This window comes from Phyllobates terribilis, unplaced genomic scaffold (assembly GCF_046119375.1).
Source record: "Phyllobates terribilis strain yellow unplaced genomic scaffold, ASM4611937v1 Scaffold_12__6_contigs__length_324123572, whole genome shotgun sequence".
Lineage (NCBI taxonomy): Eukaryota > Metazoa > Chordata > Amphibia > Anura > Dendrobatidae > Phyllobates > Phyllobates terribilis.
In genome coordinates, this window is record NW_027362772.1 from 218973284 (window position 1) to 219000276 (window position 26993).

General features: G+C 56.9%; 2 protein-coding genes across 3 annotated transcripts in view; both read left to right on the top strand.

Moving 5' to 3' along the window:
- Window positions 1-482: 482 nt before the first annotated feature.
- UPK2 (uroplakin 2) lies at window positions 483-4349 on the top strand. The gene is made up of 5 exons (XM_073657851.1): window positions 483-579; window positions 1993-2124; window positions 2479-2611; window positions 2711-2769; window positions 3921-4349. The coding sequence occupies exons 1-5, from the start codon at window positions 528-530 to the stop codon at window positions 4055-4057; spliced, it is 513 nt and encodes a 170-aa protein (XP_073513952.1). The 5' UTR covers window positions 483-527; the 3' UTR covers window positions 4058-4349.
- A 3004-nt stretch (window positions 4350-7353) lies between these two features.
- CENATAC (centrosomal AT-AC splicing factor) overlaps window positions 7354-26993 on the top strand; it is a 68090-nt gene continuing 48450 nt past the window's right edge. For both annotated transcript variants that reach the window (XM_073656671.1, XM_073656672.1), the window contains exon 1: window positions 7354-7546. In XM_073656671.1, coding sequence (XP_073512772.1) covers window positions 7427-7546 — 120 coding nt within the window. In that variant the 5' untranslated portion in view covers window positions 7354-7426. The remainder of the gene's footprint in view (window positions 7547-26993) is intronic.

Consider the following 26993-nt stretch of genomic DNA (forward strand, 5'->3'; position numbering starts at 1 on the left):
TTGCTGAATTTGACATGTCCTAGCTCCTCCCCAGCTCTGCCCATTTGGCGGAACGGCTTCAAATTGGCGTGAAAATTCCAAAAAGTTGCAAAAGTTTTGTGTAACTTCTCATTGCGCAAAAGTTTCACAACTTTTCAAAGCCTTCTATGACAATGTTCTGCCTTAAAAGCTTTGATGAATCTGCCTGTATGAGTTCTTTATAATGTCACAGCATGGATTCCTCTTTTCATGCTTTCTGAGAACAGACTGGTGATGTATGTGAGAGTGCGGGTATGTGTCTCAGGGCCTCTGTATAATAATGTGGGTGTAAGGGGACACACAGGTGGCTGATAAGGGGGAGAGGGGATGTTTTCCGAGGTCAGGGTGTGTTAGAAGTGGTGATTTTCCAGCATATCCACATTCTTTCCCCTTCTGCTCTCTGATTGGTCGGTCTGGGGCAGGTGAAACTTTCTTGTAAGACCGGTATCTATGTTTTCTGCATTTCACATCCAACCTGGGAACAAGCGCAGTTGCTCACTGGAGGCACCATGCTGCTATTAGCCTTTTCCACTTTGCTTCTCATTTCCAGCTCATCTGGACGTAAGTCTGAAGTTAGAGATCTGTATATTTTTGCTAATGCAGGGTTGATGCAGATTTTTTTTATATTGGGTTTTTGACATTTTTTTATGGATTTGGCAATGTAATATTTGGACTGTCACTTTTATTGTATAGTCTTACAATTCCAACCTAGAGGCTTTAGAGAAGGGCATTGTAGCTGCATTTGCAGAATACACATAGGAAAGACATTGATGGATGCAATAGTGAAGGATGTGAAAATGCGGAGCCAGATCATAGCTGCGCTTAGAGTATGTGCACAAGGGAAGGATGTGCAGTGGATTTTTGGGCTGGATTTTCCAGGCAGAAATGTTGCTGCGTATTACAGTACCAGCATTGTGGATAAAATGTGACAAAACCTCATGACTGCTCCTGCGGATGTTTGAAATTTGCAATATGTCAATTTACGTTGTAGATTTGCTCCACAGGTTTCAACCCTTTGAAATGCTATTGCTGTAATCTGCAGCAAATCTGTTGAATTTCTGTGATGATTTTGACATGTCAGTCCTATGTGGACATCCCCCTATGCTCCACTCTGTTAAGGACCTCAATATGCCAATCATTTACCCTTGATACTTACATATATTTAAGGTGCATTCACCCTGCGCGATTATCGTGGTCCAGCATTCCTGGGAAAGCTCCTCCATGATAATCGTACAGTGTAAAAAGGCTGCCAAGTGTTCGAGCAAAACGCTCCTCGATTGGGTGAAATTATATTCTGATTTGTCCAAAAGATCATTGTCCTCGGCAGCGCATTGTCCTGCGTAAGCAATGCGAAGAGCTATGGCAGCCTATGCACACTGAGCGACCTTGTATGCCGTACACAGGGTTTTAAATGAACACCGATCGTTAAATATTTTTCAATTTTTGGTTATTTAATGGATAATGTAAAAGCAGCGTTAGGGCTCATCTAGACGTCTGTATCTCCTGTACAAGTGCTCTTCATGCTTTTCACAGACAGACCCCGTACCTATGGGGCTGTTCACATAGCCGTGTATTTTTGCAAACTGAGTGATTGGCATAAAATCACGGAGACATGCCCAATACTGATCCAAGTCTCAGATCAATCTCACCAATGCAAGTCTATTGGTCCATGAAAACAATCCATGTGACCACACGTATGTTGTCTGTTTTTCATGGACACTTTGACATGAGAAGATTGAGAAATCTCCATCGTTTTGTTTTTTTCTGAGAAAAACTGATGACACTCTAATGGTAAAAACTGACACTGACCCAACTCTGACCAAAAACATAGATGAAACTTGGAGCGGTTTTTGCGTACGAACAAAATCACTGCCATGTGAATGAAGCCTTAGACGGTCAGGCAGATATTTGTGGTTGGATAATATCACTTGGAACTTTAATTAATCTCTTTCTTTTTTTCTTATTTCACTACAGAGGATAACACAACTCTCGCCACTGGCCTTGTCGACAATCCCCTGGGTTACAGTGCTGTCATAGCTTTCCCGTCCGCTTGTAAATATTCATTGAAGACTGCAACACTTAACATAGGCGGTAATATCACTCAAGGTATGGACACTGAAGTTTTCCGTTCTCTCGTTCTAAAAAAAACAATTATGTATTTTTAGACTTCGTAATTTGTTCAATTGCATGGGATATTTCTTTAGTTGCTCCTCTCTTATTTTGTCTTGATTGAGCTCTGCTCTTTCCAATGTCGATGCTGTGTACAATGATCCCCCAATATAAGACTTTTGGGTTCGGAGCAGAGCTGTGAATCATCCAGCTTAATCCAGCCAAGCATATAATGATCACTTATCACATTGTCTGCAGCCCCGTTGACATATTTCATTTTAATTGTTTTAGTAACTTCTTTAAATTGTAAAAACAAATAGTATATAACATGGAGGACATTTCTCTCTACAGTGCTGTCGGTTCCCGTGCCCCAGTGTCGTTTGAGACGTGACCTTATTGTAGTCAATGACTCCCAAAATGGCAATATACAGACCGTAAATGTTGGTTACCAAGTTGTTAGCTTGACTCCTAACCAAACCTATACGTGAGTATCTCTGACATTCATTTTTATTCCTATTATGTAAAAAAAATAATAATAATTTGACCAATGTATAAATGGTACACGATTCGTTTTATATTACAGCGCCTGGTATACAATTGATGGAACAGACTTCAATAAAATTACATTTGCAACCAAAACCGGTAAGTGCAAAAAAAAGTATGAAAAAAAATAATGCAAACTATTATTTATTATTATAGCGCCATTTATTTCATGGCGCTTTACAATTATGCAATTATGTGTATTTTATTATAGTATAACAAAACTGATTTTTTAGGGGGATGTCATGGTCCCCACCATAATAAAAAAAAAAAAAAAGATTAAAAATTCCCAATAATTAAAGTTGCTGCCATACCTTATTATAAAAAATAAAGATGATGAAATCAAATAATGATGAGAAAATTTGTTGTTACGCTAGAAACAATGTAAATTACATTAAATATGCTATTAGCAACTTTTTGGACTCTACAGTCTGTCACAGGGGTATAACTATAAGGCCATGGCCCCACTATCAATATTTGGTGAGTATTTTTTCTCAGGAGTGGGAGCCAAAACCAGGTGAGGAACAATGAGAGAAAAGGTATAATAGAAACAAGCCACCAATTCTGCATTTATCACCCACTCCTGGTTTTGGCTCCCACTCCTGAGAAAAAATACTGACTGAATACTGATAGTGGGGACGTGGCCTAATAGGTGCAATTGTACCCGGGTCCTGGAGACTAGGGAAACCCCAAAGGTCCCTTTGCCCCAAATGAAAAGACTATTACTATTAAAGGCCTGTGATACTTGGGGGTCCCATTGGAGATTCTACGTTGGGGGTCCACAAGCTTCATGTTTTGCCATTGATTAGTCATAAGTAGAACTTAAAAGAGAGTAATGTTTCAATTCACATCCACACTGAAAGTGAGCGCGGCCGGTCACATCACGTTCATGGCCATAAAATATTGTGCACCTTTCTCATTTATTAGGACAGGCAACCTGGTAGGTTTCAGTAGACATGATATCACAACTCCCGATGCAGAAGTGAGAGGACCCAGCTTGTCATGTCACCTATCTAGCACTGACACGGGCCTTTTCAGTAGGCTCATCCTTCCCCAATCTAGTCACATACCCTCCAGCAAAATGAAAATGGGCACTTGGTACATGGTGGTGGCCAGTCATGGTCGCTGGTGACTACAGCATTCATCATCTGGTACCTGTAGGTCGGTCAGGCGGAATAGAAAGCCTTAGCACAACTTTGCAGATGACATGACAGACACATCACAGGAAATAATCTACATTTCTTTCCTTACAGTTTTGCAGGGGCCGTCAACTGAATTTAGGCGTAGCGGTGGAATGGTGGTGATTACAGTCTTATTATCCATCGCAATGTTCCTGCTCGTTGTTGGACTGATCGTTGTGCTGGTGTTGAGCGGCCGAGGAAAGAAATAAGCTCTGAAATTACATCACGAGGAGTCGTCCACCAAATGGAGACTTACAAATTTTGGAATTGTTACCATGAATGACATGACGACGAGAACACGGTCATCTCACCTTATCAGCACCAAACTGGCCGTGCCGGGCACTGAGTGTACATGGTATTACCCACCTCTCCCTACAGTAACCGTACAATGTATAACTCTGGGAAGGGGGCGCTTTACAAATGAGGGGATGAAGAGCAGCGCTGCTCAGACTGTAGCTGGATTCTGTCCATTTTGGTAAAAATGTAACAAAGTATTACAATGGTCCTGGTTTATTAAAAATGCTAAAAACAAACATGAGTGCAGCAGTATGATTATTGATAGTGGTGTGAATTGGGGGCGTAAATCTGAGAAATGAAGATATTACACGTCCAGTATATACGTGTAGATGTATATTCCGTGACAGATTAAATTGTAGATCACCATGAACACTTGTGGAAAAGTCCTACAATTATACTGTTTCTAAGGTTACATTGTTATCAGCAATTCATGCTGACTGTAGAGCATAATACAAATTAAAGTGGTTGTCTGATGCATCGGAAGGGAGCACTGTGGGTGTTGATGTAACGACTGCTCCCACCCATGAAGACGCGGTCAGCAGGTATCATGCACATGTCCTGTTTCTTGGAGATAGGCCAGATGCGCGATATCTGAAGATCGTATCCGTGTCTCCGGAGGTGTGTGGTGTCATAATATCACCAGCACTGCTCACTTACCATGCTGAAGTGAGTGGCGCTGGACAAGCTCTTTAAACTACAGTCATGCACAGGCAACAATCACCTAACTCAGGGGTGGACATACCGCCGGAGCAGCTGGTCCAGCTGCACCAGGGCCCGGAGACAGAGGGAAGCTCTTGCAGTGCGATTAATAATGTAACCAATCTGGCCAGATGCACCGAGGGGCCCATGGACAAATTGCTCTCATCATAGGTGGCGTGGCGGGCAGGGATCATTCCTGTGGCTCTTCTGTGGCAGCGGAGTCGCAGGAACATGTCCTCAGCTTTCTACCCAGCGCTTTCTCTATGACACAGGCGCATGCGTCATCACTCTGTGGGCTCCTGTGTCATTCAGAAAGTTCCCAGCAAGAAGAAGGAAGCGATGCTGTGGCAGGAAGAAGTGCAGAGAGGTGAGTGAGTGAATGTCTGTGTAGACTGTGTGTGTGTTTTGCTTTATTTACAATACAGTAGGGGGCGACTGGAGGCAATACACTGGGAGAGCAATAAACTGGGGGGGAACAATAAACTGGGAAGGCAATACATTGGGGGAAGCAAGACACCAAGGAGCAATACAGTGGGGGAGCAATAAACTGGGGAGGCAATACACTATATACAATATATGTGTCCTACTTATTTTCAGGGCTGCGCTGATCAGTGTGACAAGAAGACGAGTTGTGGCTGGGAGATGTAGACTTCAAGGTCTGACCAGATGGAGAAGAAACAGCAGAACCCGACTCTAATCAGATGAGACGTCAGCGATCACTGGATGTATTTATTCCATATACTGTGTGACTTGGAGTAATTCTGCTATTTGTAAAATCCCTTAGGCCACATTCTCACATTCGGGTGATATGTCCGTGAGCTGCCAGATTTCTTTATTGTTAGGTACACGGACCCAACATATTTGTGAAAATCACGGATCTGAGAATGAGATCTGCGAGACTCAAGGGCATATCCTATTCTGATTTGCTTTTGAAGATCATAGGACTTTCTCAGTGGGTCTGTGCTCAATCAAGCAGCACACGGATACAGAAATGTAGCCATAGTTATATTATAATCAGGGATGTGTCCTTCTGTCTGCATGTTATTTGATACAAGTCCCAGGTAATGTTATCCGTTACTATGTTGTACTTATAATGCATTCCTATTGTTCATTCTGGGAGTACTAGTTACCTTGTTGTGCAGACTGAGGCTGTGCCATTGTGCATTAATTCATGTATAATTATTATTGTGGTGTCTGACAATTGTGTACTCTTGGGATGTGCGCCCCTTCTTTTTATATGTATCCCCCCCCCTCTCCTGGTTTTCTCTAATTAATGATTGTATTTTGACTATCACTGGGGACATTTGATCGTCGCTTTTTTCTTCTTTTATGTATGTATTTCTCATGGTGATTTGTCCTGACATGTGTACAGAGTCCTGCTATATTAGTGGCATACTATTACATACATTATTTTCATTGCTTTTGATATAGAATACATGTAATATGCTACATTTTTCTAGTAGTAATTTTTAGTATTAGATGCGAAAAATTCACAGGTAAAAAAGCACACGTGTCTTTAGCGCATTTCTGCTGCGGAATCGCATCAAAAACACATGTAATCTGCACCTAAGATCATCAATAAAGCCAAATACCAAGTGTCAAAAACAAAGCAGCTTTATTTAAAGTACGACGTACTAGAAAGACAAAAAACGCAGCGTCTAAAATGCAATAAAAGTGAATGTTGAAAAAATGCAAGTAACCTAATGTAAATGGGAGCAGAAATTCTGCAGCGTCAAAAACTCACCAAAAGCTCATGGTGGGAATGGAGCCTAAAAACAGCAGCAGCAGCGGAGCGAGCTCTGATCACTGCTGGTTAACCACAGAGATCAACTGACAGCAGCAATGAAGGGACGCAAGTCTTTAAAGCCACGTTCTGTATTTAGTGAATTTTAGACATCAGTATTCGGTCAGTATTTTGCCTCAGTATTTGTAAGCCTAAACCAGGAGTGGGTGATAAATACAGAAGTGGGGACGTGTTTCTATTATACTTTTCCTGATTGTTCCACTTCTGGTTTTGGCTTACACATACTGAGGAAAAATACTGACCGAATACTGGACGTGTGAATGAGGCCTAATAAGTTGTCTGCTCTGCAAATGAGACCAAGAGATTCTGCAGCTCCATTGACAGAATTTTTCTTTATTTATGACAATACAAAGTACATTCTTTTAACTTCTCTATGTTTTAAGAGCAGAAAAAAATAAATAAAAATCTTCTAAAGGCGGAATGTGTGATGACCTGATAGTGATGGTCTACTACAGACTGCATAGGGTTGTAGACACAGCGGCTGCGGTAACACCGACAGCTCCTCCTCACCGTCCGTACCTTCCAATATCACACAAGTCTCTGCGCTCACAGCCCCAGCGCGACACCTCGCGTCTCCTGCCTGATACTGCAGCTGCTCCGCCCACCCTGGGGATAGCCAATGACAGCAGGATTAGAAATCAAAAACGTGCGGCAATTGGCCATCGAGGTGGACGGAGTTTGACATAGCGGTCCACAATTGGCTACTGCGAGGTCACCTGACTGTGTGTGGGCTTGACTGCACGGACTTGTTGACGTTGCTAGTTGAGACATTAGGTAGATGGCGGTGTACGAGTGCGCGGTGTGTCGCCGGACTGTATTCTCTGGTCGCAGGAAACATGTCTATGAAAAAGGTCACCGGCAACGGCTGACGTGTGTCCTCCGTGCCTTCAGCGATAAGGTATGTAGAGGGAATGGCGGCTCAGCTTACAGAATGGCACAGGCCGGGTGTGTCAGCGTACAGTACTGGAGGAACCAGTGCAGGGGGAGCCGGGTACCATGCAGCCAATCAAGATGCAGCTTTCAGTTTCCCTAGGGGCTATAGAAGCTAAGAGCCGGGATGTGATTGGCTGTGGTGGGGCCCTACAGGGCCGGCTGTGAGCTGCCCCTGCACTCTGCTCCCCAGTATGGCCGCACAGTGCGTCTGTCCTGGCTGTGAGCTGCCCCTGCACTCTGCTCCCCAGTATGGCCGCACAGTGTGTCTGTCCTGGCTGTGAGCTGCCCCTGCACTCTGCTCCCCAGTATGGCTGCACAGTGTGTCTGTCCTGGCTGTGAGCTGCCCCTGTACTCTGCTCCCCAGTATGGCCGCACAGTGTGTCTGTCCTGGCTGTGAGCTGCCCCTGCACTCTGCTCCCCAGTATGGCCGCACAGTGTGTCTGTCCTGGCTGTGAGCTGCCCCTGCACTCTGCTCCCCAGTATGGCCGCACAGTGTGTCTGTCCTGGCTGTGAGCTGCCCCTGCACTCTGCTCCCCAGTATGGCCGCACAGTGTGTCTGTCCTGGCTGTGAGCTGCCCCTGTACTCTGCTCCCTAGTATGGCCGCACAGTGTGTCTGTCCTGGCTGTGAGCTGCCCCTGCACTCTGCTCCCCAGTATGGCCGCACAGTGCGTCTGTCCTGGCTGTGAGCTGCCCCTGCACTCTGCTCCACAGTATGTCTGCGCAGTGTGTCTGTCCTGGCTGTGAGCTGCCCCTGTACTCTGCTCCCCAGTATGGCCGCACAGTGCGTCTGTCCTGGCTGTGAGCTGCCCCTGCACTCTGCTCCACAGTATGTCCGCGCAGTGAGCTGCCCCTGTACTCTGCTCCCCAGTATGGCCGCACAGTGTGTCTGTCCTGGCTGTGAGCAGCCCCTGCACTCTGCTCCCCAGTATGGCTGCACAATGCGTCTGTCCTGGCTGTGAGCTGCCCCTGTACTCTGCTCCCCAGTATGGCTGCACAGTGCGTCTGTCCTGGCAGTGAGCTGCCCCTGTACTCTGCTCCCCAGTATGGCCGCACAGTGTGTCTGTCCTGGCTGTGAGCTGCCCCTGCACTCTGCTCCCCAGTATGGCCGCACAGTGTGTCTGTCCTGGCTGTGAGCTGCCCCTGCACTCTGCTCCCCAGTATGGCCGCACAGTGTGTCTGTCCTGGCTGTGAGCTGCCCCTGCACTCTGCTCCCCAGTATGGCCGCACAGTGTGTCTGTCCTGGCTGTGAGCTGCCCCTGTACTCTGCTCCCTAGTATGGCCGCACAGTGCGTCTGTCCTGGCTGTGAGCTGCCCCTGCACTCTGCTCCCCAGTATGGCCGCACAGTGCGTCTGTCCTGGCTGTGAGCTGCCCCTGCACTCTGCTCCACAGTATGTCTGCGCAGTGTGTCTGTCCTGGCTGTGAGCTGCCCCTGTACTCTGCTCCCCAGTATGGCCGCACAGTGCGTCTGTCCTGGCTGTGAGCTGCCCCTGCACTCTGCTCCACAGTATGTCCGCGCAGTGAGCTGCCCCTGTACTCTGCTCCCCAGTATGGCCGCACAGTGTGTCTGTCCTGGCTGTGAGCAGCCCCTGCACTCTGCTCCCCAGTATGGCTGCACAATGCGTCTGTCCTGGCTGTGAGCTGCCCCTGTACTCTGCTCCCCAGTATGGCTGCACAGTGCGTCTGTCCTGGCAGTGAGCTGCCCCTGTACTCTGCTCCCCAGTATGGCCGCACAGTGTGTCTGTCCTGGTTGTGAGCTGCCCCTGTACTCTGCTCCCCAGTATGGCTGCACAGTGCGTCTGTCCTGGCTGTGAGCTGCCCCTGTACTCTGCTCCCCAGTATGGCCGCACAGTGTGTCTGTCCTGGCTGTGAGCTGCCCCTGCACTCTGCTCCCCAGTATGGCCGCACAGTGCGTCTGTCCTGGCTGTGAGCAGCCCCTGCACTCTGCTCCCCAGTATGGCTGCACAGTGCGTCTGTCCTGGCTGTGAGCTGCCCCTGTACTCTGCTCCCCAGTATGGCTGCACAGTGCGTCTGTCCTGGCAGTGAGCTGCCCCTGTACTCTGCTCCCCAGTATGGCCGCACAGTGTGTCTGTCCTGGCAGTGAGCTGCCCCTGCACTCTGCTCCCCAGTATGGCCGCACAGTGTGTCTGTCCTGGCTGTGAGCTGCCCCTGCACTCTGCTCCCCAGTATGGCCGCACAGTGTGTCTGTCCTGGCTGTGAGCTGCCCCTGTACTCTGCTCCCCAGTATGGCCGCACAGTGTGTCTGTCCTGGCTGTGAGCTGCCCCTGTACTCTGCTCCCCAGTATGGCCGCACAGTGTGTCTGTCCTGGCTGTGAGCTGCCCCTGTACTCTGCTCCCCAGTATGGCAGCACAGTGTGTCTGTCCTGGCTGTGAGCTGCCCCTGCACTCTGCTCCCCAGTATGGCTGCACAGTGTGTCTGTCCTGGCTGTGAGCTGCCCCTGCACTCTGCTCCCCAGTATGGCCGCACAGTGTGTCTGTCCTGGCAGTGAGCTGCCCCTGCACTCTGCTCCCCAGTATGGCCGCACAGTGTGTCTGTCCTGGCAGTGAGCTGCCCCTGCACTCTGCTCCCCAGTATGGCCGCGTAGTGAGCTGCCCCTGCACTCTGCTCCCCAGTATGGCCGCACAGTGCGTCTGTCCTGGCTGTGAGCTGCTCCTGCACTCTGCTCCCCAGTATGGCCGCACAGTGTGTCTGTCCTGGCAGTGAGCTGCCCCTGCACTCTGCTCCCCAGTATGGCCGCACAGTGTGTCTGTCCTGGCTGTGAGCTGCCCCTGTACTCTGCTCCCCAGTATGGCCGCACAGTGTGTTTGTCCTGGCTGTGAGCTGCCCCTGTACTCTGCTCCCCAGTATGGCCGCACAGTGAGTCTGTCCTGGCTGTGAGCTGCCCCTGTACTCTGCTCCCCAGTATGGCCGCACAGTGTGTCTGTCCTGGCTGTGAGCTGCTCCTGCACTCTGCTCCCCAGTATGGCCGCACAGTGTGTCTGTCCTGGCTGTGAGCTGCCCCTGCACTCTGCTCCCCAGTATGGCCACACAGTGTGTCTGTCCTGGCAGTGAGCTGCCCCTGCACTCTGCTCCCCAGTATGGCCGCACAGTGTGTCTTTCCTGGCTGTGAGCTGCCCCTGCACTCTGCTCCCCAGTATGGCCGCACAGTGTGTCTGTCCTGGCTGTGAGCTGCCCCTGTACTCTGCTCCCTAGTATGGCCGCACAGTGTGTCTGTCCTGGCTGTGAGCTGCCCCTGCACTCTGCTCCCCAGTATGGCCGCACAGTGTGTCTGTCCTGGCTGTGAGCTGCCCCTGTACTCTGCTCCCCAGTATGGCCGCACAGTGTGTCTGTCCTGGCTGTGAGCTGCCCCTGTACTCTGCTCCCCAGTATGGCCGCACAGTGTGTCTGTCCTGGCTGTGAGTTGCCCCTGTACTCTGCTCCCCAGTATGGCCGCACAGTGCGTCTGTCCTGGCTGTGAGCTGCCCCTGCACTCTGCTCCCCAGTATGGCCGCACAGTGCGTCTGTCCTGGCTGTGAGCTGCCCCTGCACTCTGCTCCCCAGTATGGCCGCACAGTGCGTCTGTCCTGGCTGTGAGCTGCCCCTGTATTCTGCTCCCCAGTATGGCCGCACAGTGTGTCTGTCCTGGCTGTGAGCTGCCCCTGTACTCTGCTCCCCAGTATGGCCGCACAGTGTGTCTGTCCTGGCTGTGAGCTGTCCCTGTACTCTGCTCCCCAGTATGGCCGAACAGTGTGTCTGTCCTGGCTGTGAGCTGCGCCTGTACTCTGCTCCCCAGTATGGCTGCACAGTGTGTCTGTCCTGGCTGTGAGCTGCGCCTGTACTCTGCTCCCCAGTATGGCTGCACAGTGTGTCTGTCCTGGCTGTGAGCTGCGCCTGTACTCTGCTCCCCAGTATGGCTGCACAGTGCGTCTGTCCTGGCAGTGAGCTGCCCCTGTACTCTGCTCCCCAGTATGGCCGCACAGTGCGTCTTTCCTGGCTGTGAGCTGCCCCTGCACTCTGCTCCCCAGTATGGCCGCACAGTGTGTCTGTCGTGGCTGTGAGCTGCCCCTGCACTCTGCTCCCTAGTATGGCCGCACAGTGTGTCTGTCCTGGCTGTGAGCTGCCCCTGCACTGTGCTCCCCAGTATGGCTGCACAGTGTGTCTGTCCTGGCTGTGAGCTGCCCCTGCACTCTGCTCCCCAGTATGGCTGCACAGTGTGTCTGTCCTGGCTGTGAGCTGCCCCTGCACTCTGCTCCCCAGTATGGCCGCACAGTGTGTCTGTCCTGGCTGTGAGCTGCCCCTGCACTCTGCTCCCCAGTATGGCCGCACAGTGTGTCTGTCCTGGCTGTGAGTTGCCCCTGCACTCTGCTCCCCAGTATGGCCGCACAGTGTGTCTGTCCTGGCTGTGAGCTGCCCCTGCACTCTGCTCCCCAGTATGGCTGCACAGTGCGTCTGTCCTGGCTGTGAGCTGCCCCTGTACTCTGCTCCCCAGTATGGCCGCACAGTGTGTCTGTCCTGGCTGTGAGCTGCCCCTGTACTCTGCTCCCCAGTATGGCCGCACAGTGCGTCTGTCCTGGCTGTGAGCTGCCCCTGCACTCTGCTCCACAGTATGTCTGCGCAGTGTGTCTGTCCTGGCTGTGAGCTGCCCCTGTACTCTGCTCCCCAGTATGGCCGCACAGTGTGTCTGTCCTGGCTGTGAGCTGCCCCTGCACTCTGCTCCCCAGTATGGCTGCACAGTGTGTCTGTCCTGGCTGTGAGCTGCCCCTGTACTCTGCTCCCCAGTATGGCCGCACAGTGTGTCTGTCCTGGCTGTGAGCTGCCCCTGCACTCTGCTCCCCAGTATGGCCGCACAGTGTGTCTGTCCTGGCTGTGAGCTGCCCCTGCACTCTGCTCCCCAGTATGGCCGCACAGTGTGTCTGTCCTGGCTGTGAGCTGCCCCTGCACTCTGCTCCCCAGTATGGCCGCACAGTGTGTCTGTCCTGGCTGTGAGCTGCCCCTGTACTCTGCTCCCTAGTATGGCCGCACAGTGTGTCTGTCCTGGCTGTGAGCTGCCCCTGCACTCTGCTCCCCAGTATGGCCGCACAGTGCGTCTGTCCTGGCTGTGAGCTGCCCCTGCACTCTGCTCCACAGTATGTCTGCGCAGTGTGTCTGTCCTGGCTGTGAGCTGCCCCTGTACTCTGCTCCCCAGTATGGCCGCACAGTGCGTCTGTCCTGGCTGTGAGCTGCCCCTGCACTCTGCTCCACAGTATGTCCGCGCAGTGAGCTGCCCCTGTACTCTGCTCCCCAGTATGGCCGCACAGTGTGTCTGTCCTGGCTGTGAGCAGCCCCTGCACTCTGCTCCCCAGTATGGCTGCACAATGCGTCTGTCCTGGCTGTGAGCTGCCCCTGTACTCTGCTCCCCAGTATGGCTGCACAGTGCGTCTGTCCTGGCAGTGAGCTGCCCCTGTACTCTGCTCCCCAGTATGGCCGCACAGTGTGTCTGTCCTGGTTGTGAGCTGCCCCTGTACTCTGCTCCCCAGTATGGCTGCACAGTGCGTCTGTCCTGGCTGTGAGCTGCCCCTGTACTCTGCTCCCCAGTATGGCCGCACAGTGTGTCTGTCCTGGCTGTGAGCTGCCCCTGCACTCTGCTCCCCAGTATGGCCGCACAGTGCGTCTGTCCTGGCTGTGAGCAGCCCCTGCACTCTGCTCCCCAGTATGGCTGCACAGTGCGTCTGTCCTGGCTGTGAGCTGCCCCTGTACTCTGCTCCCCAGTATGGCTGCACAGTGCGTCTGTCCTGGCAGTGAGCTGCCCCTGTACTCTGCTCCCCAGTATGGCCGCACAGTGTGTCTGTCCTGGCAGTGAGCTGCCCCTGCACTCTGCTCCCCAGTATGGCCGCACAGTGTGTCTGTCCTGGCTGTGAGCTGCCCCTGCACTCTGCTCCCCAGTATGGCCGCACAGTGTGTCTGTCCTGGCTGTGAGCTGCCCCTGTACTCTGCTCCCCAGTATGGCCGCACAGTGTGTCTGTCCTGGCTGTGAGCTGCCCCTGTACTCTGCTCCCCAGTATGGCCGCACAGTGTGTCTGTCCTGGCTGTGAGCTGCCCCTGTACTCTGCTCCCCAGTATGGCCGCACAGTGTGTCTGTCCTGGCTGTGAGCTGCCCCTGCACTCTGCTCCCCAGTATGGCTGCACAGTGTGTCTGTCCTGGCTGTGAGCTGCCCCTGCACTCTGCTCCCCAGTATGGCCGCACAGTGTGTCTGTCCTGGCAGTGAGCTGCCCCTGCACTCTGCTCCCCAGTATGGCCGCACAGTGTGTCTGTCCTGGCAGTGAGCTGCCCCTGCACTCTGCTCCCCAGTATGGCCGCGTAGTGAGCTGCCCCTGCACTCTGCTCCCCAGTATGGCCGCACAGTGCGTCTGTCCTGGCTGTGAGCTGCTCCTGCACTCTGCTCCCCAGTATGGCCGCACAGTGTGTCTGTCCTGGCAGTGAGCTGCCCCTGCACTCTGCTCCCCAGTATGGCCGCACAGTGTGTCTGTCCTGGCTGTGAGCTGCCCCTGTACTCTGCTCCCCAGTATGGCCGCACAGTGTGTTTGTCCTGGCTGTGAGCTGCCCCTGTACTCTGCTCCCCAGTATGGCCGCACAGTGAGTCTGTCCTGGCTGTGAGCTGCCCCTGTACTCTGCTCCCCAGTATGGCCGCACAGTGTGTCTGTCCTGGCTGTGAGCTGCTCCTGCACTCTGCTCCCCAGTATGGCCGCACAGTGTGTCTGTCCTGGCTGTGAGCTGCCCCTGCACTCTGCTCCCCAGTATGGCCACACAGTGTGTCTGTCCTGGCAGTGAGCTGCCCCTGCACTCTGCTCCCCAGTATGGCCGCACAGTGTGTCTTTCCTGGCTGTGAGCTGCCCCTGCACTCTGCTCCCCAGTATGGCCGCACAGTGTGTCTGTCCTGGCTGTGAGCTGCCCCTGTACTCTGCTCCCTAGTATGGCCGCACAGTGTGTCTGTCCTGGCTGTGAGCTGCCCCTGCACTCTGCTCCCCAGTATGGCCGCACAGTGTGTCTGTCCTGGCTGTGAGCTGCCCCTGTACTCTGCTCCCCAGTATGGCCGCACAGTGTGTCTGTCCTGGCTGTGAGCTGCCCCTGTACTCTGCTCCCCAGTATGGCCGCACAGTGTGTCTGTCCTGGCTGTGAGTTGCCCCTGTACTCTGCTCCCCAGTATGGCCGCACAGTGCGTCTGTCCTGGCTGTGAGCTGCCCCTGCACTCTGCTCCCCAGTATGGCCGCACAGTGCGTCTGTCCTGGCTGTGAGCTGCCCCTGCACTCTGCTCCCCAGTATGGCCGCACAGTGCGTCTGTCCTGGCTGTGAGCTGCCCCTGTATTCTGCTCCCCAGTATGGCCGCACAGTGTGTCTGTCCTGGCTGTGAGCTGCCCCTGTACTCTGCTCCCCAGTATGGCCGCACAGTGTGTCTGTCCTGGCTGTGAGCTGTCCCTGTACTCTGCTCCCCAGTATGGCCGAACAGTGTGTCTGTCCTGGCTGTGAGCTGCGCCTGTACTCTGCTCCCCAGTATGGCTGCACAGTGTGTCTGTCCTGGCTGTGAGCTGCGCCTGTACTCTGCTCCCCAGTATGGCTGCACAGTGTGTCTGTCCTGGCTGTGAGCTGCGCCTGTACTCTGCTCCCCAGTATGGCTGCACAGTGCGTCTGTCCTGGCAGTGAGCTGCCCCTGTACTCTGCTCCCCAGTATGGCCGCACAGTGCGTCTTTCCTGGCTGTGAGCTGCCCCTGCACTCTGCTCCCCAGTATGGCCGCACAGTGTGTCTGTCGTGGCTGTGAGCTGCCCCTGCACTCTGCTCCCTAGTATGGCCGCACAGTGTGTCTGTCCTGGCTGTGAGCTGCCCCTGCACTGTGCTCCCCAGTATGGCTGCACAGTGTGTCTGTCCTGGCTGTGAGCTGCCCCTGCACTCTGCTCCCCAGTATGGCTGCACAGTGTGTCTGTCCTGGCTGTGAGCTGCCCCTGCACTCTGCTCCCCAGTATGGCCGCACAGTGTGTCTGTCCTGGCTGTGAGCTGCCCCTGCACTCTGCTCCCCAGTATGGCCGCACAGTGTGTCTGTCCTGGCTGTGAGTTGCCCCTGCACTCTGCTCCCCAGTATGGCCGCACAGTGTGTCTGTCCTGGCTGTGAGCTGCCCCTGCACTCTGCTCCCCAGTATGGCTGCACAGTGCGTCTGTCCTGGCTGTGAGCTGCCCCTGTACTCTGCTCCCCAGTATGGCCGCACAGTGTGTCTGTCCTGGCTGTGAGCTGCCCCTGTACTCTGCTCCCCAGTATGGCCGCACAGTGCGTCTGTCCTGGCTGTGAGCTGCCCCTGCACTCTGCTCCCCAGTATGGCCGCACAGTGCGTCTGTCCTGGCTGTGAGCTGCCCCTGCACTCTGCTCCCCAGTATGGCCGCACAGTGTGTCTGTCCTGGCAGTGAGCTGCCCCTGCACTCTGCTCCCCAGTATGGCCGCACAGTGCGTCTGTCCTGGCTGTGAGCTGCTCCTGCACTCTGCTCCCCAGTATGGCCGCACAGTGTGTCTGTCCTGGCAGTGAGCTGCCCCTGCACTCTGCTCCCCAGTATGGCCGCACAGTGTGTCTGTCCTGGCTGTGAGCTGCCCCTGTACTCTGCTCCCCAGTATGGCCGCACAGTGTGTTTGTCCTGGCTGTGAGCTGCCCCTGTACTCTGCTCCCCAGTATGGCCGCACAGTGAGTCTGTCCTGGCTGTGAGCTGCCCCTGTACTCTGCTCCCCAGTATGGCCGCACAGTGTGTCTGTCCTGGCTGTGAGCTGCTTCTGCACTCTGCTCCCCAGTATGGCCGCACAGTGTGTCTGTCCTGGCTGTGAGCTGCCCCTGCACTCTGCTCCCCAGTATGGCCACACAGTGTGTCTGTCCTGGCAGTGAGCTGCCCCTGCACTCTGCTCCCCAGTATGGCCGCACAGTGTGTCTTTCCTGGCTGTGAGCTGCCCCTGCACTCTGCTCCCCAGTATGGCCGCACAGTGTGTCTGTCCTGGCTGTGAGCTGCCCCTGTACTCTGCTCCCTAGTATGGCCGCACAGTGTGTCTGTCCTGGCTGTGAGCTGCCCCTGCACTCTGCTCCCCAGTATGGCCGCACAGTGTGTCTGTCCTGGCTGTGAGCTGCCCCTGTACTCTGCTCCCCAGTATGGCCGCACAGTGTGTCTGTCCTGGCTGTGAGCTGCCCCTGTACTCTGCTCCCCAGTATGGCCGCACAGTGTGTCTGTCCTGGCTGTGAGCTGCCCCTGTACTCTGCTCCCCAGTATGGCCGCACAGTGTGTCTGTCCTGGCTGTGAGTTGCCCCTGTACTCTGCTCCCCAGTATGGCCGCACAGTGCGTCTGTCCTGGCTGTGAGCTGCCCCTGCACTCTGCTCCCCAGTATGGCCGCACAGTGCGTCTGTCCTGGCTGTGAGCTGCCCCTGCACTCTGCTCCCCAGTATGGCCGCACAGTGCGTCTGTCCTGGCTGTGAGCTGCCCCTGTATTCTGCTCCCCAGTATGGCCGCACAGTGTGTCTGTCCTGGCTGTGAGCTGCCCCTGTACTCTGCTCCCCAATATGGCCGCACAGTGTGTCTGTCCTGGCTGTGAGCTGTCCCTGTACTCTGCTCCCCAGTATGGCCGAACAGTGTGTCTGTCCTGGCTGTGAGCTGCGCCTGTACTCTGCTCCCCAGTATGGCTGCACAGTGTGTCTGTCCTGGCTGTGAGCTGCGCCTGTACTCTGCTCCCCAGTATGGCTGCACAGTGCGTCTGTCCTGGCAGTGAGCTGCCCCTGTACTCTGCTCCCCAGTATGGCCGCACAGTGCGTCTGTCCTGGCTGTGAGCTGCCCCTGCACTCTGCTCCCCAGTATGGCCGCACAGTGTGTCTGTCGTGGCTGTGAGCTGCCCCTGCACTCTGCTCCCTAGTATGGCCGCACAGTGTGTCTGTCCTGGCTGTGAGCTGCCCCTGCACTGTGCTCCCCAGTATGGCTGCACAGTGTGTCTGTCCTGGCTGTGAGCTGCCCCTGCACTCTGCTCCCCAGTATGGCTGCACAGTGTGTCTGTCCTGGCTGTCAGCTGCCCCTGCACTCTGCTCCCCAGTATGGCCGCACAGTGTGTCTGTCCTGGCTGTGAGCTGCCCCTGCACTCTGCTCCCCAGTATGGCCGCACAGTGTGTCTGTCCTGGCTGTGAGTTGCCCCTGCACTCTGCTCCCCAGTATGGCCGCACAGTGTGTCTGTCCTGGCTGTGAGCTGCCCCTGCACTCTGCTCCCCAGTATGGCTGCACAGTGCGTCTGTCCTGGCTGTGAGCTGCCCCTGTACTCTGCTCCCCAGTATGGCCGCACAGTGTGTCTGTCCTGGCTGTGAGCTGCCCCTGTACTCTGCTCCCCAGTATGGCCGCACAGTGCGTCTGTCCTGGCTGTGAGCTGCCCCTGCACTCTGCTCCCCAGTATGGCCGCACAGTGCGTCTGTCCTGGCTGTGAGCTGCCCCTGCACTCTGCTCCCCAGTATGGCCGCACAGTGCGTCTGTCCTGGCTGTGAGCTGCCCCTGCACTCTGCTCCCCAGTATGGCCGCACAGTGTGTCTGTCCTGGCTGTGAGCTGCCCCTGTACTCTGCTCCCCAGTATGGCTGCACAGTGTGTCTGTCCTGGCTGTGAGCTGCCCCTGTACTCTGCTCCCCAGTATGGCCGCACAGTGTGTCTGTCCTGGCTGTGAGCTGCCCCTGTACTCTGCTCCCCAGTATGGCCGCACAGTGTGTCTGTCCTGGCTGTGAGCTGCCCCTGTACTCTGCTCCCCAGTATGGCCGCACAGTGTGTCTGTCCTGGCTGTGAGTTGCCCCTGTACTCTGCTCCCCAGTATGGCCGCACAGTGCGTCTGTCCTGGCTGTGAGCTGCCCCTGCACTCTGCTCCCCAGTATGGCCGCACAGTGCGTCTGTCCTGGCTGTGAGCTGCCCCTGCACTCTGCTCCCCAGTATGGCCGCACAGTGCGTCTGTCCTGGCTGTGAGCTGCCCCTGTATTCTGCTCCCCAGTATGGCCGCACAGTGTGTCTGTCCTGGCTGTGAGCTGCCCCTGTACTCTGCTCCCCAGTATGGCCGCACAGTGTGTCTGTCCTGGCTGTGAGCTGTCCCTGTACTCTGCTCCCCAGTATGGCCGAACAGTGTGTCTGTCCTGGCTGTGAGCTGCGCCTGTACTCTGCTCCCCAGTATGGCTGCACAGTGTGTCTGTCCTGGCTGTGAGCTGCGCCTGTACTCTGCTCCCCAGTATGGCTGCACAGTGTGTCTGTCCTGGCTGTGAGCTGCGCCTGTACTCTGCTCCCCAGTATGGCTGCACAGTGCGTCTGTCCTGGCAGTGAGCTGCCCCTGTACTCTGCTCCCCAGTATGGCCGCACAGTGCGTCTTTCCTGGCTGTGAGCTGCCCCTGCACTCTGCTCCCCAGTATGGCCGCACAGTGTGTCTGTCGTGGCTGTGAGCTGCCCCTGCACTCTGCTCCCTAGTATGGCCGCACAGTGTGTCTGTCCTGGCTGTGAGCTGCCCCTGCACTGTGCTCCCCAGTATGGCTGCACAGTGTGTCTGTCCTGGCTGTGAGCTGCCCCTGCACTCTGCTCCCCAGTATGGCTGCACAGTGTGTCTGTCCTGGCTGTGAGCTGCCCCTGCACTCTGCTCCCCAGTATGGCCGCACAGTGTGTCTGTCCTGGCTGTGAGCTGCCCCTGCACTCTGCTCCCCAGTATGGCCGCACAGTGTGTCTGTCCTGGCTGTGAGTTGCCCCTGCACTCTGCTCCCCAGTATGGCCGCACAGTGTGTCTGTCCTGGCTGTGAGCTGCCCCTGCACTCTGCTCCCCAGTATGGCTGCACAGTGCGTCTGTCCTGGCTGTGAGCTGCCCCTGTACTCTGCTCCCCAGTATGGCCGCACAGTGTGTCTGTCCTGGCTGTGAGCTGCCCCTGTACTCTGCTCCCCAGTATGGCCGCACAGTGCGTCTGTCCTGGCTGTGAGCTGCCCCTGCACTCTGCTCCACAGTATGTCTGCGCAGTGTGTCTGTCCTGGCTGTGAGCTGCCCCTGTACTCTGCTCCCCAGTATGGCCGCACAGTGTGTCTGTCCTGGCTGTGAGCTGCCCCTGCACTCTGCTCCCCAGTATGGCTGCACAGTGTGTCTGTCCTGGCTGTGAGCTGCCCCTGTACTCTGCTCCCCAGTATGGCCGCACAGTGTGTCTGTCCTGGCTGTGAGCTGCCCCTGCACTCTGCTCCCCAGTATGGCCGCACAGTGTGTCTGTCCTGGCTGTGAGCTGCCCCTGCACTCTGCTCCCCAGTATGGCCGCACAGTGTGTCTGTCCTGGCTGTGAGCTGCCCCTGCACTCTGCTCCCCAGTATGGCCGCACAGTGTGTCTGTCCTGGCTGTGAGCTGCCCCTGTACTCTGCTCCCTAGTATGGCCGCACAGTGTGTCTGTCCTGGCTGTGAGCTGCCCCTGCACTCTGCTCCCCAGTATGGCCGCACAGTGCGTCTGTCCTGGCTGTGAGCTGCCCCTGCACTCTGCTCCACAGTATGTCTGCGCAGTGTGTCTGTCCTGGCTGTGAGCTGCCCCTGTACTCTGCTCCCCAGTATGGCCGCACAGTGCGTCTGTCCTGGCTGTGAGCTGCCCCTGCACTCTGCTCCACAGTATGTCCGCGCAGTGAGCTGCCCCTGTACTCTGCTCCCCAGTATGGCCGCACAGTGTGTCTGTCCTGGCTGTGAGCAGCCCCTGCACTCTGCTCCCCAGTATGGCTGCACAATGCGTCTGTCCTGGCTGTGAGCTGCCCCTGTACTCTGCTCCCCAGTATGGCTGCACAGTGCGTCTGTCCTGGCAGTGAGCTGCCCCTGTACTCTGCTCCCCAGTATGGCCGCACAGTGTGTCTGTCCTGGTTGTGAGCTGCCCCTGTACTCTGCTCCCCAGTATGGCTGCACAGTGCGTCTGTCCTGGCTGTGAGCTGCCCCTGTACTCTGCTCCCCAGTATGGCCGCACAGTGTGTCTGTCCTGGCTGTGAGCTGCCCCTGCACTCTGCTCCCCAGTATGGCCGCACAGTGCGTCTGTCCTGGCTGTGAGCAGCCCCTGCACTCTGCTCCCCAGTATGGCTGCACAGTGCGTCTGTCCTGGCTGTGAGCTGCCCCTGTACTCTGCTCCCCAGTATGGCTGCACAGTGCGTCTGTCCTGGCAGTGAGCTGCCCCTGTACTCTGCTCCCCAGTATGGCCGCACAGTGTGTCTGTCCTGGCAGTGAGCTGCCCCTGCACTCTGCTCCCCAGTATGGCCGCACAGTGTGTCTGTCCTGGCTGTGAGCTGCCCCTGCACTCTGCTCCCCAGTATGGCCGCACAGTGTGTCTGTCCTGGCTGTGAGCTGCCCCTGTACTCTGCTCCCCAGTATGGCCGCACAGTGTGTCTGTCCTGGCTGTGAGCTGCCCCTGTACTCTGCTCCCCAGTATGGCCGCACAGTGTGTCTGTCCTGGCTGTGAGCTGCCCCTGTACTCTGCTCCCCAGTATGGCCGCACAGTGTGTCTGTCCTGGCTGTGAGCTGCCCCTGCACTCTGCTCCCCAGTATGGCTGCACAGTGTGTCTGTCCTGGCTGTGAGCTGCCCCTGCACTCTGCTCCCCAGTATGGCCGCACAGTGTGTCTGTCCTGGCAGTGAGCTGCCCCTGCACTCTGCTCCCCAGTATGGCCGCACAGTGTGTCTGTCCTGGCAGTGAGCTGCCCCTGCACTCTGCTCCCCAGTATGGCCGCGTAGTGAGCTGCCCCTGCACTCTGCTCCCCAGTATGGCCGCACAGTGCGTCTGTCCTGGCTGTGAGCTGCTCCTGCACTCTGCTCCCCAGTATGGCCGCACAGTGTGTCTGTCCTGGCAGTGAGCTGCCCCTGCACTCTGCTCCCCAGTATGGCCGCACAGTGTGTCTGTCCTGGCTGTGAGCTGCCCCTGTACTCTGCTCCCCAGTATGGCCGCACAGTGTGTTTGTCCTGGCTGTGAGCTGCCCCTGTACTCTGCTCCCCAGTATGGCCGCACAGTGAGTCTGTCCTGGCTGTGAGCTGCCCCTGTACTCTGCTCCCCAGTATGGCCGCACAGTGTGTCTGTCCTGGCTGTGAGCTGCTCCTGCACTCTGCTCCCCAGTATGGCCGCACAGTGTGTCTGTCCTGGCTGTGAGCTGCCCCTGCACTCTGCTCCCCAGTATGGCCACACAGTGTGTCTGTCCTGGCAGTGAGCTGCCCCTGCACTCTGCTCCCCAGTATGGCCGCACAGTGTGTCTTTCCTGGCTGTGAGCTGCCCCTGCACTCTGCTCCCCAGTATGGCCGCACAGTGTGTCTGTCCTGGCTGTGAGCTGCCCCTGTACTCTGCTCCCTAGTATGGCCGCACAGTGTGTCTGTCCTGGCTGTGAGCTGCCCCTGCACTCTGCTCCCCAGTATGGCCGCACAGTGTGTCTGTCCTGGCTGTGAGCTGCCCCTGTACTCTGCTCCCCAGTATGGCCGCACAGTGTGTCTGTCCTGGCTGTGAGCTGCCCCTGTACTCTGCTCCCCAGTATGGCCGCACAGTGTGTCTGTCCTGGCTGTGAGTTGCCCCTGTACTCTGCTCCCCAGTATGGCCGCACAGTGCGTCTGTCCTGGCTGTGAGCTGCCCCTGCACTCTGCTCCCCAGTATGGCCGCACAGTGCGTCTGTCCTGGCTGTGAGCTGCCCCTGCACTCTGCTCCCCAGTATGGCCGCACAGTGCGTCTGTCCTGGCTGTGAGCTGCCCCTGTATTCTGCTCCCCAGTATGGCCGCACAGTGTGTCTGTCCTGGCTGTGAGCTGCCCCTGTACTCTGCTCCCCAGTATGGCCGCACAGTGTGTCTGTCCTGGCTGTGAGCTGTCCCTGTACTCTGCTCCCCAGTATGGCCGAACAGTGTGTCTGTCCTGGCTGTGAGCTGCGCCTGTACTCTGCTCCCCAGTATGGCTGCACAGTGTGTCTGTCCTGGCTGTGAGCTGCGCCTGTACTCTGCTCCCCAGTATGGCTGCACAGTGTGTCTGTCCTGGCTGTGAGCTGCGCCTGTACTCTGCTCCCCAGTATGGCTGCACAGTGCGTCTGTCCTGGCAGTGAGCTGCCCCTGTACTCTGCTCCCCAGTATGGCCGCACAGTGCGTCTTTCCTGGCTGTGAGCTGCCCCTGCACTCTGCTCCCCAGTATGGCCGCACAGTGTGTCTGTCGTGGCTGTGAGCTGCCCCTGCACTCTGCTCCCTAGTATGGCCGCACAGTGTGTCTGTCCTGGCTGTGAGCTGCCCCTGCACTGTGCTCCCCAGTATGGCTGCACAGTGTGTCTGTCCTGGCTGTGAGCTGCCCCTGCACTCTGCTCCCCAGTATGGCTGCACAGTGTGTCTGTCCTGGCTGTGAGCTGCCCCTGCACTCTGCTCCCCAGTATGGCCGCACAGTGTGTCTGTCCTGGCTGTGAGCTGCCCCTGCACTCTGCTCCCCAGTATGGCCGCACAGTGTGTCTGTCCTGGCTGTGAGTTGCCCCTGCACTCTGCTCCCCAGTATGGCCGCACAGTGTGTCTGTCCTGGCTGTGAGCTGCCCCTGCACTCTGCTCCCCAGTATGGCTGCACAGTGCGTCTGTCCTGGCTGTGAGCTGCCCCTGTACTCTGCTCCCCAGTATGGCCGCACAGTGTGTCTGTCCTGGCTGTGAGCTGCCCCTGTACTCTGCTCCCCAGTATGGCCGCACAGTGCGTCTGTCCTGGCTGTGAGCTGCCCCTGCACTCTGCTCCCCAGTATGGCCGCACAGTGCGTCTGTCCTGGCTGTGAGCTGCCCCTGCACTCTGCTCCCCAGTATGGCCGCACAGTGTGTCTGTCCTGGCAGTGAGCTGCCCCTGCACTCTGCTCCCCAGTATGGCCGCACAGTGCGTCTGTCCTGGCTGTGAGCTGCTCCTGCACTCTGCTCCCCAGTATGGCCGCACAGTGTGTCTGTCCTGGCAGTGAGCTGCCCCTGCACTCTGCTCCCCAGTATGGCCGCACAGTGTGTCTGTCCTGGCTGTGAGCTGCCCCTGTACTCTGCTCCCCAGTATGGCCGCACAGTGTGTTTGTCCTGGCTGTGAGCTGCCCCTGTACTCTGCTCCCCAGTATGGCCGCACAGTGAGTCTGTCCTGGCTGTGAGCTGCCCCTGTACTCTGCTCCCCAGTATGGCCGCACAGTGTGTCTGTCCTGGCTGTGAGCTGCTTCTGCACTCTGCTCCCCAGTATGGCCGCACAGTGTGTCTGTCCTGGCTGTGAGCTGCCCCTGCACTCTGCTCCCCAGTATGGCCACACAGTGTGTCTGTCCTGGCAGTGAGCTGCCCCTGCACTCTGCTCCCCAGTATGGCCGCACAGTGTGTCTTTCCTGGCTGTGAGCTGCCCCTGCACTCTGCTCCCCAGTATGGCCGCACAGTGTGTCTGTCCTGGCTGTGAGCTGCCCCTGTACTCTGCTCCCTAGTATGGCCGCACAGTGTGTCTGTCCTGGCTGTGAGCTGCCCCTGCACTCTGCTCCCCAGTATGGCCGCACAGTGTGTCTGTCCTGGCTGTGAGCTGCCCCTGTACTCTGCTCCCCAGTATGGCCGCACAGTGTGTCTGTCCTGGCTGTGAGCTGCCCCTGTACTCTGCTCCCCAGTATGGCCGCACAGTGTGTCTGTCCTGGCTGTGAGCTGCCCCTGTACTCTGCTCCCCAGTATGGCCGCACAGTGTGTCTGTCCTGGCTGTGAGTTGCCCCTGTACTCTGCTCCCCAGTATGGCCGCACAGTGCGTCTGTCCTGGCTGTGAGCTGCCCCTGCACTCTGCTCCCCAGTATGGCCGCACAGTGCGTCTGTCCTGGCTGTGAGCTGCCCCTGCACTCTGCTCCCCAGTATGGCCGCACAGTGCGTCTGTCCTGGCTGTGAGCTGCCCCTGTATTCTGCTCCCCAGTATGGCCGCACAGTGTGTCTGTCCTGGCTGTGAGCTGCCCCTGTACTCTGCTCCCCAATATGGCCGCACAGTGTGTCTGTCCTGGCTGTGAGCTGTCCCTGTACTCTGCTCCCCAGTATGGCCGAACAGTGTGTCTGTCCTGGCTGTGAGCTGCGCCTGTACTCTGCTCCCCAGTATGGCTGCACAGTGTGTCTGTCCTGGCTGTGAGCTGCGCCTGTACTCTGCTCCCCAGTATGGCTGCACAGTGCGTCTGTCCTGGCAGTGAGCTGCCCCTGTACTCTGCTCCCCAGTATGGCCGCACAGTGCGTCTGTCCTGGCTGTGAGCTGCCCCTGCACTCTGCTCCCCAGTATGGCCGCACAGTGTGTCTGTCGTGGCTGTGAGCTGCCCCTGCACTCTGCTCCCTAGTATGGCCGCACAGTGTGTCTGTCCTGGCTGTGAGCTGCCCCTGCACTGTGCTCCCCAGTATGGCTGCACAGTGTGTCTGTCCTGGCTGTGAGCTGCCCCTGCACTCTGCTCCCCAGTATGGCTGCACAGTGTGTCTGTCCTGGCTGTCAGCTGCCCCTGCACTCTGCTCCCCAGTATGGCCGCACAGTGTGTCTGTCCTGGCTGTGAGCTGCCCCTGCACTCTGCTCCCCAGTATGGCCGCACAGTGTGTCTGTCCTGGCTGTGAGTTGCCCCTGCACTCTGCTCCCCAGTATGGCCGCACAGTGTGTCTGTCCTGGCTGTGAGCTGCCCCTGCACTCTGCTCCCCAGTATGGCTGCACAGTGCGTCTGTCCTGGCTGTGAGCTGCCCCTGTACTCTGCTCCCCAGTATGGCCGCACAGTGTGTCTGTCCTGGCTGTGAGCTGCCCCTGTACTCTGCTCCCCAGTATGGCCGCACAGTGCGTCTGTCCTGGCTGTGAGCTGCCCCTGCACTCTGCTCCCCAGTATGGCCGCACAGTGCGTCTGTCCTGGCTGTGAGCTGCCCCTGCACTCTGCTCCCCAGTATGGCCGCACAGTGCGTCTGTCCTGGCTGTGAGCTGCCCCTGCACTCTGCTCCCCAGTATGGCCGCACAGTGTGTCTGTCCTGGCTGTGAGCTGCCCCTGCACTCTGCTCCCCAGTATGGCCGCATAGTGTGTCTGTCCTGGCTGTGAGCTGCCCCTGTACTCTGCTCCCCAGTATGGCCGCACAGTGTGTCTGTCCTGGCTGTGAGCTGCCCCTGTACTCTGCTCCCCAGTATGGCCGCGCAGTGAGCTGCCCCTGCACTCTGCTCCCCAGTATGGCCGCACAGTGCGTCTGTCCTGGCAGTGAGCTGCCCCTGCACTCTGCTCCCCAGTATGGCCGCACAGTGTGTCTGTCCTGGCAGTGAGCTGCCCCTGCACTCTGCTCCCCAGTATGGCTGCACAGTGTGTCTGTCCTGGCTGTGAGCTGCCCCTGCACTCTGCTCCCCAGTATGGCCGCGTAGTGAGCTGCCCCTGCACTCTGCTCCCCAGTATGGCCGCACAGTGCGTCTGTCCTGGCTGTGAGCTGCCCCTGCACTCTGCTCCCCAGTATGGCCGCACAGTGTGTCTGTCCTGGCTGTGAGCTGCCCCTGTACTCTGCTCCCCAGTATGGCTGCACAGTGTGTCTGTCCTGGCTGTGAGCTGCCCCTGTACTCTGCTCCCCAGTATGGCCGCACAGTGTGTCTGTCCTGGCTGTGAGCTGCCCCTGTACTCTGCTCCCCAGTATGGCCGCACAGTGTGTCTGTCCTGGCTGTGAGCTGCCCCTGCACTCTGCTCCCCAGTATGGCCGCACAGTGTGTCTGTCCTGGCTGTGAGCTGCCCCTGCACTCTGCTCCCCAGCATGGCCGCACAGTGTGTCTGTCCTGGCTGTGAGCTGCCCCTGCACTCTGCTCCCCAGTATGGCCGCACAGTGTGTCTGTCCTGGCTGTGAGCTGCCCCTGTACTCTGCTCCCCAGTATGGCCGCACAGTGTGTCTGTCCTGGCTGTGAGCTGCCCCTGTACTCTGCTCCCCAGTATGGCCGCACAGTGTGTCTGTCCTGGCTGTGAGCAGCCCCTGTACTCTGCTCCCCAGTATGGCCGCACAGTGTGTCTGTCCTGGCTGTGAGCTGCCCCTGCACTCTGCTCCCCAGTATGGCCGCACAGTGTGTCTGTCCTGGCTGTGAGCTGCCCCTGCACTCTGCTCCCCAGTATGGCCGCACAGTGTGTCTGTCCTGGCTGTGAGCTGCCCCTGTACTCTGCTCCCCAGTATGGCCGCACAGTGTGTCTGTCCTGGCTGTGAGCTGCCCATGTACTCTGCTCCCCAGTATGGCCGCACAGTGTGTCTGTCCTGGCTGTGAGCTGCCCCTGTACTCTGCTCCCCAGTATGGCTGCACAGTGTGTCTGTCCTGGCTGTGAGCTGCCCCTGTACTCTGCTCCCCAGTATGGCCGCACAGTGCGTCTGTCCTGGCTGTGAGCTGCCCCTGTATTCTGCTCCCCAGTATGGCCGCACAGTGTGTCTGTCCTGGCTGTGAGCTGCCCCTGTACTCTGCTCCCCAGTAT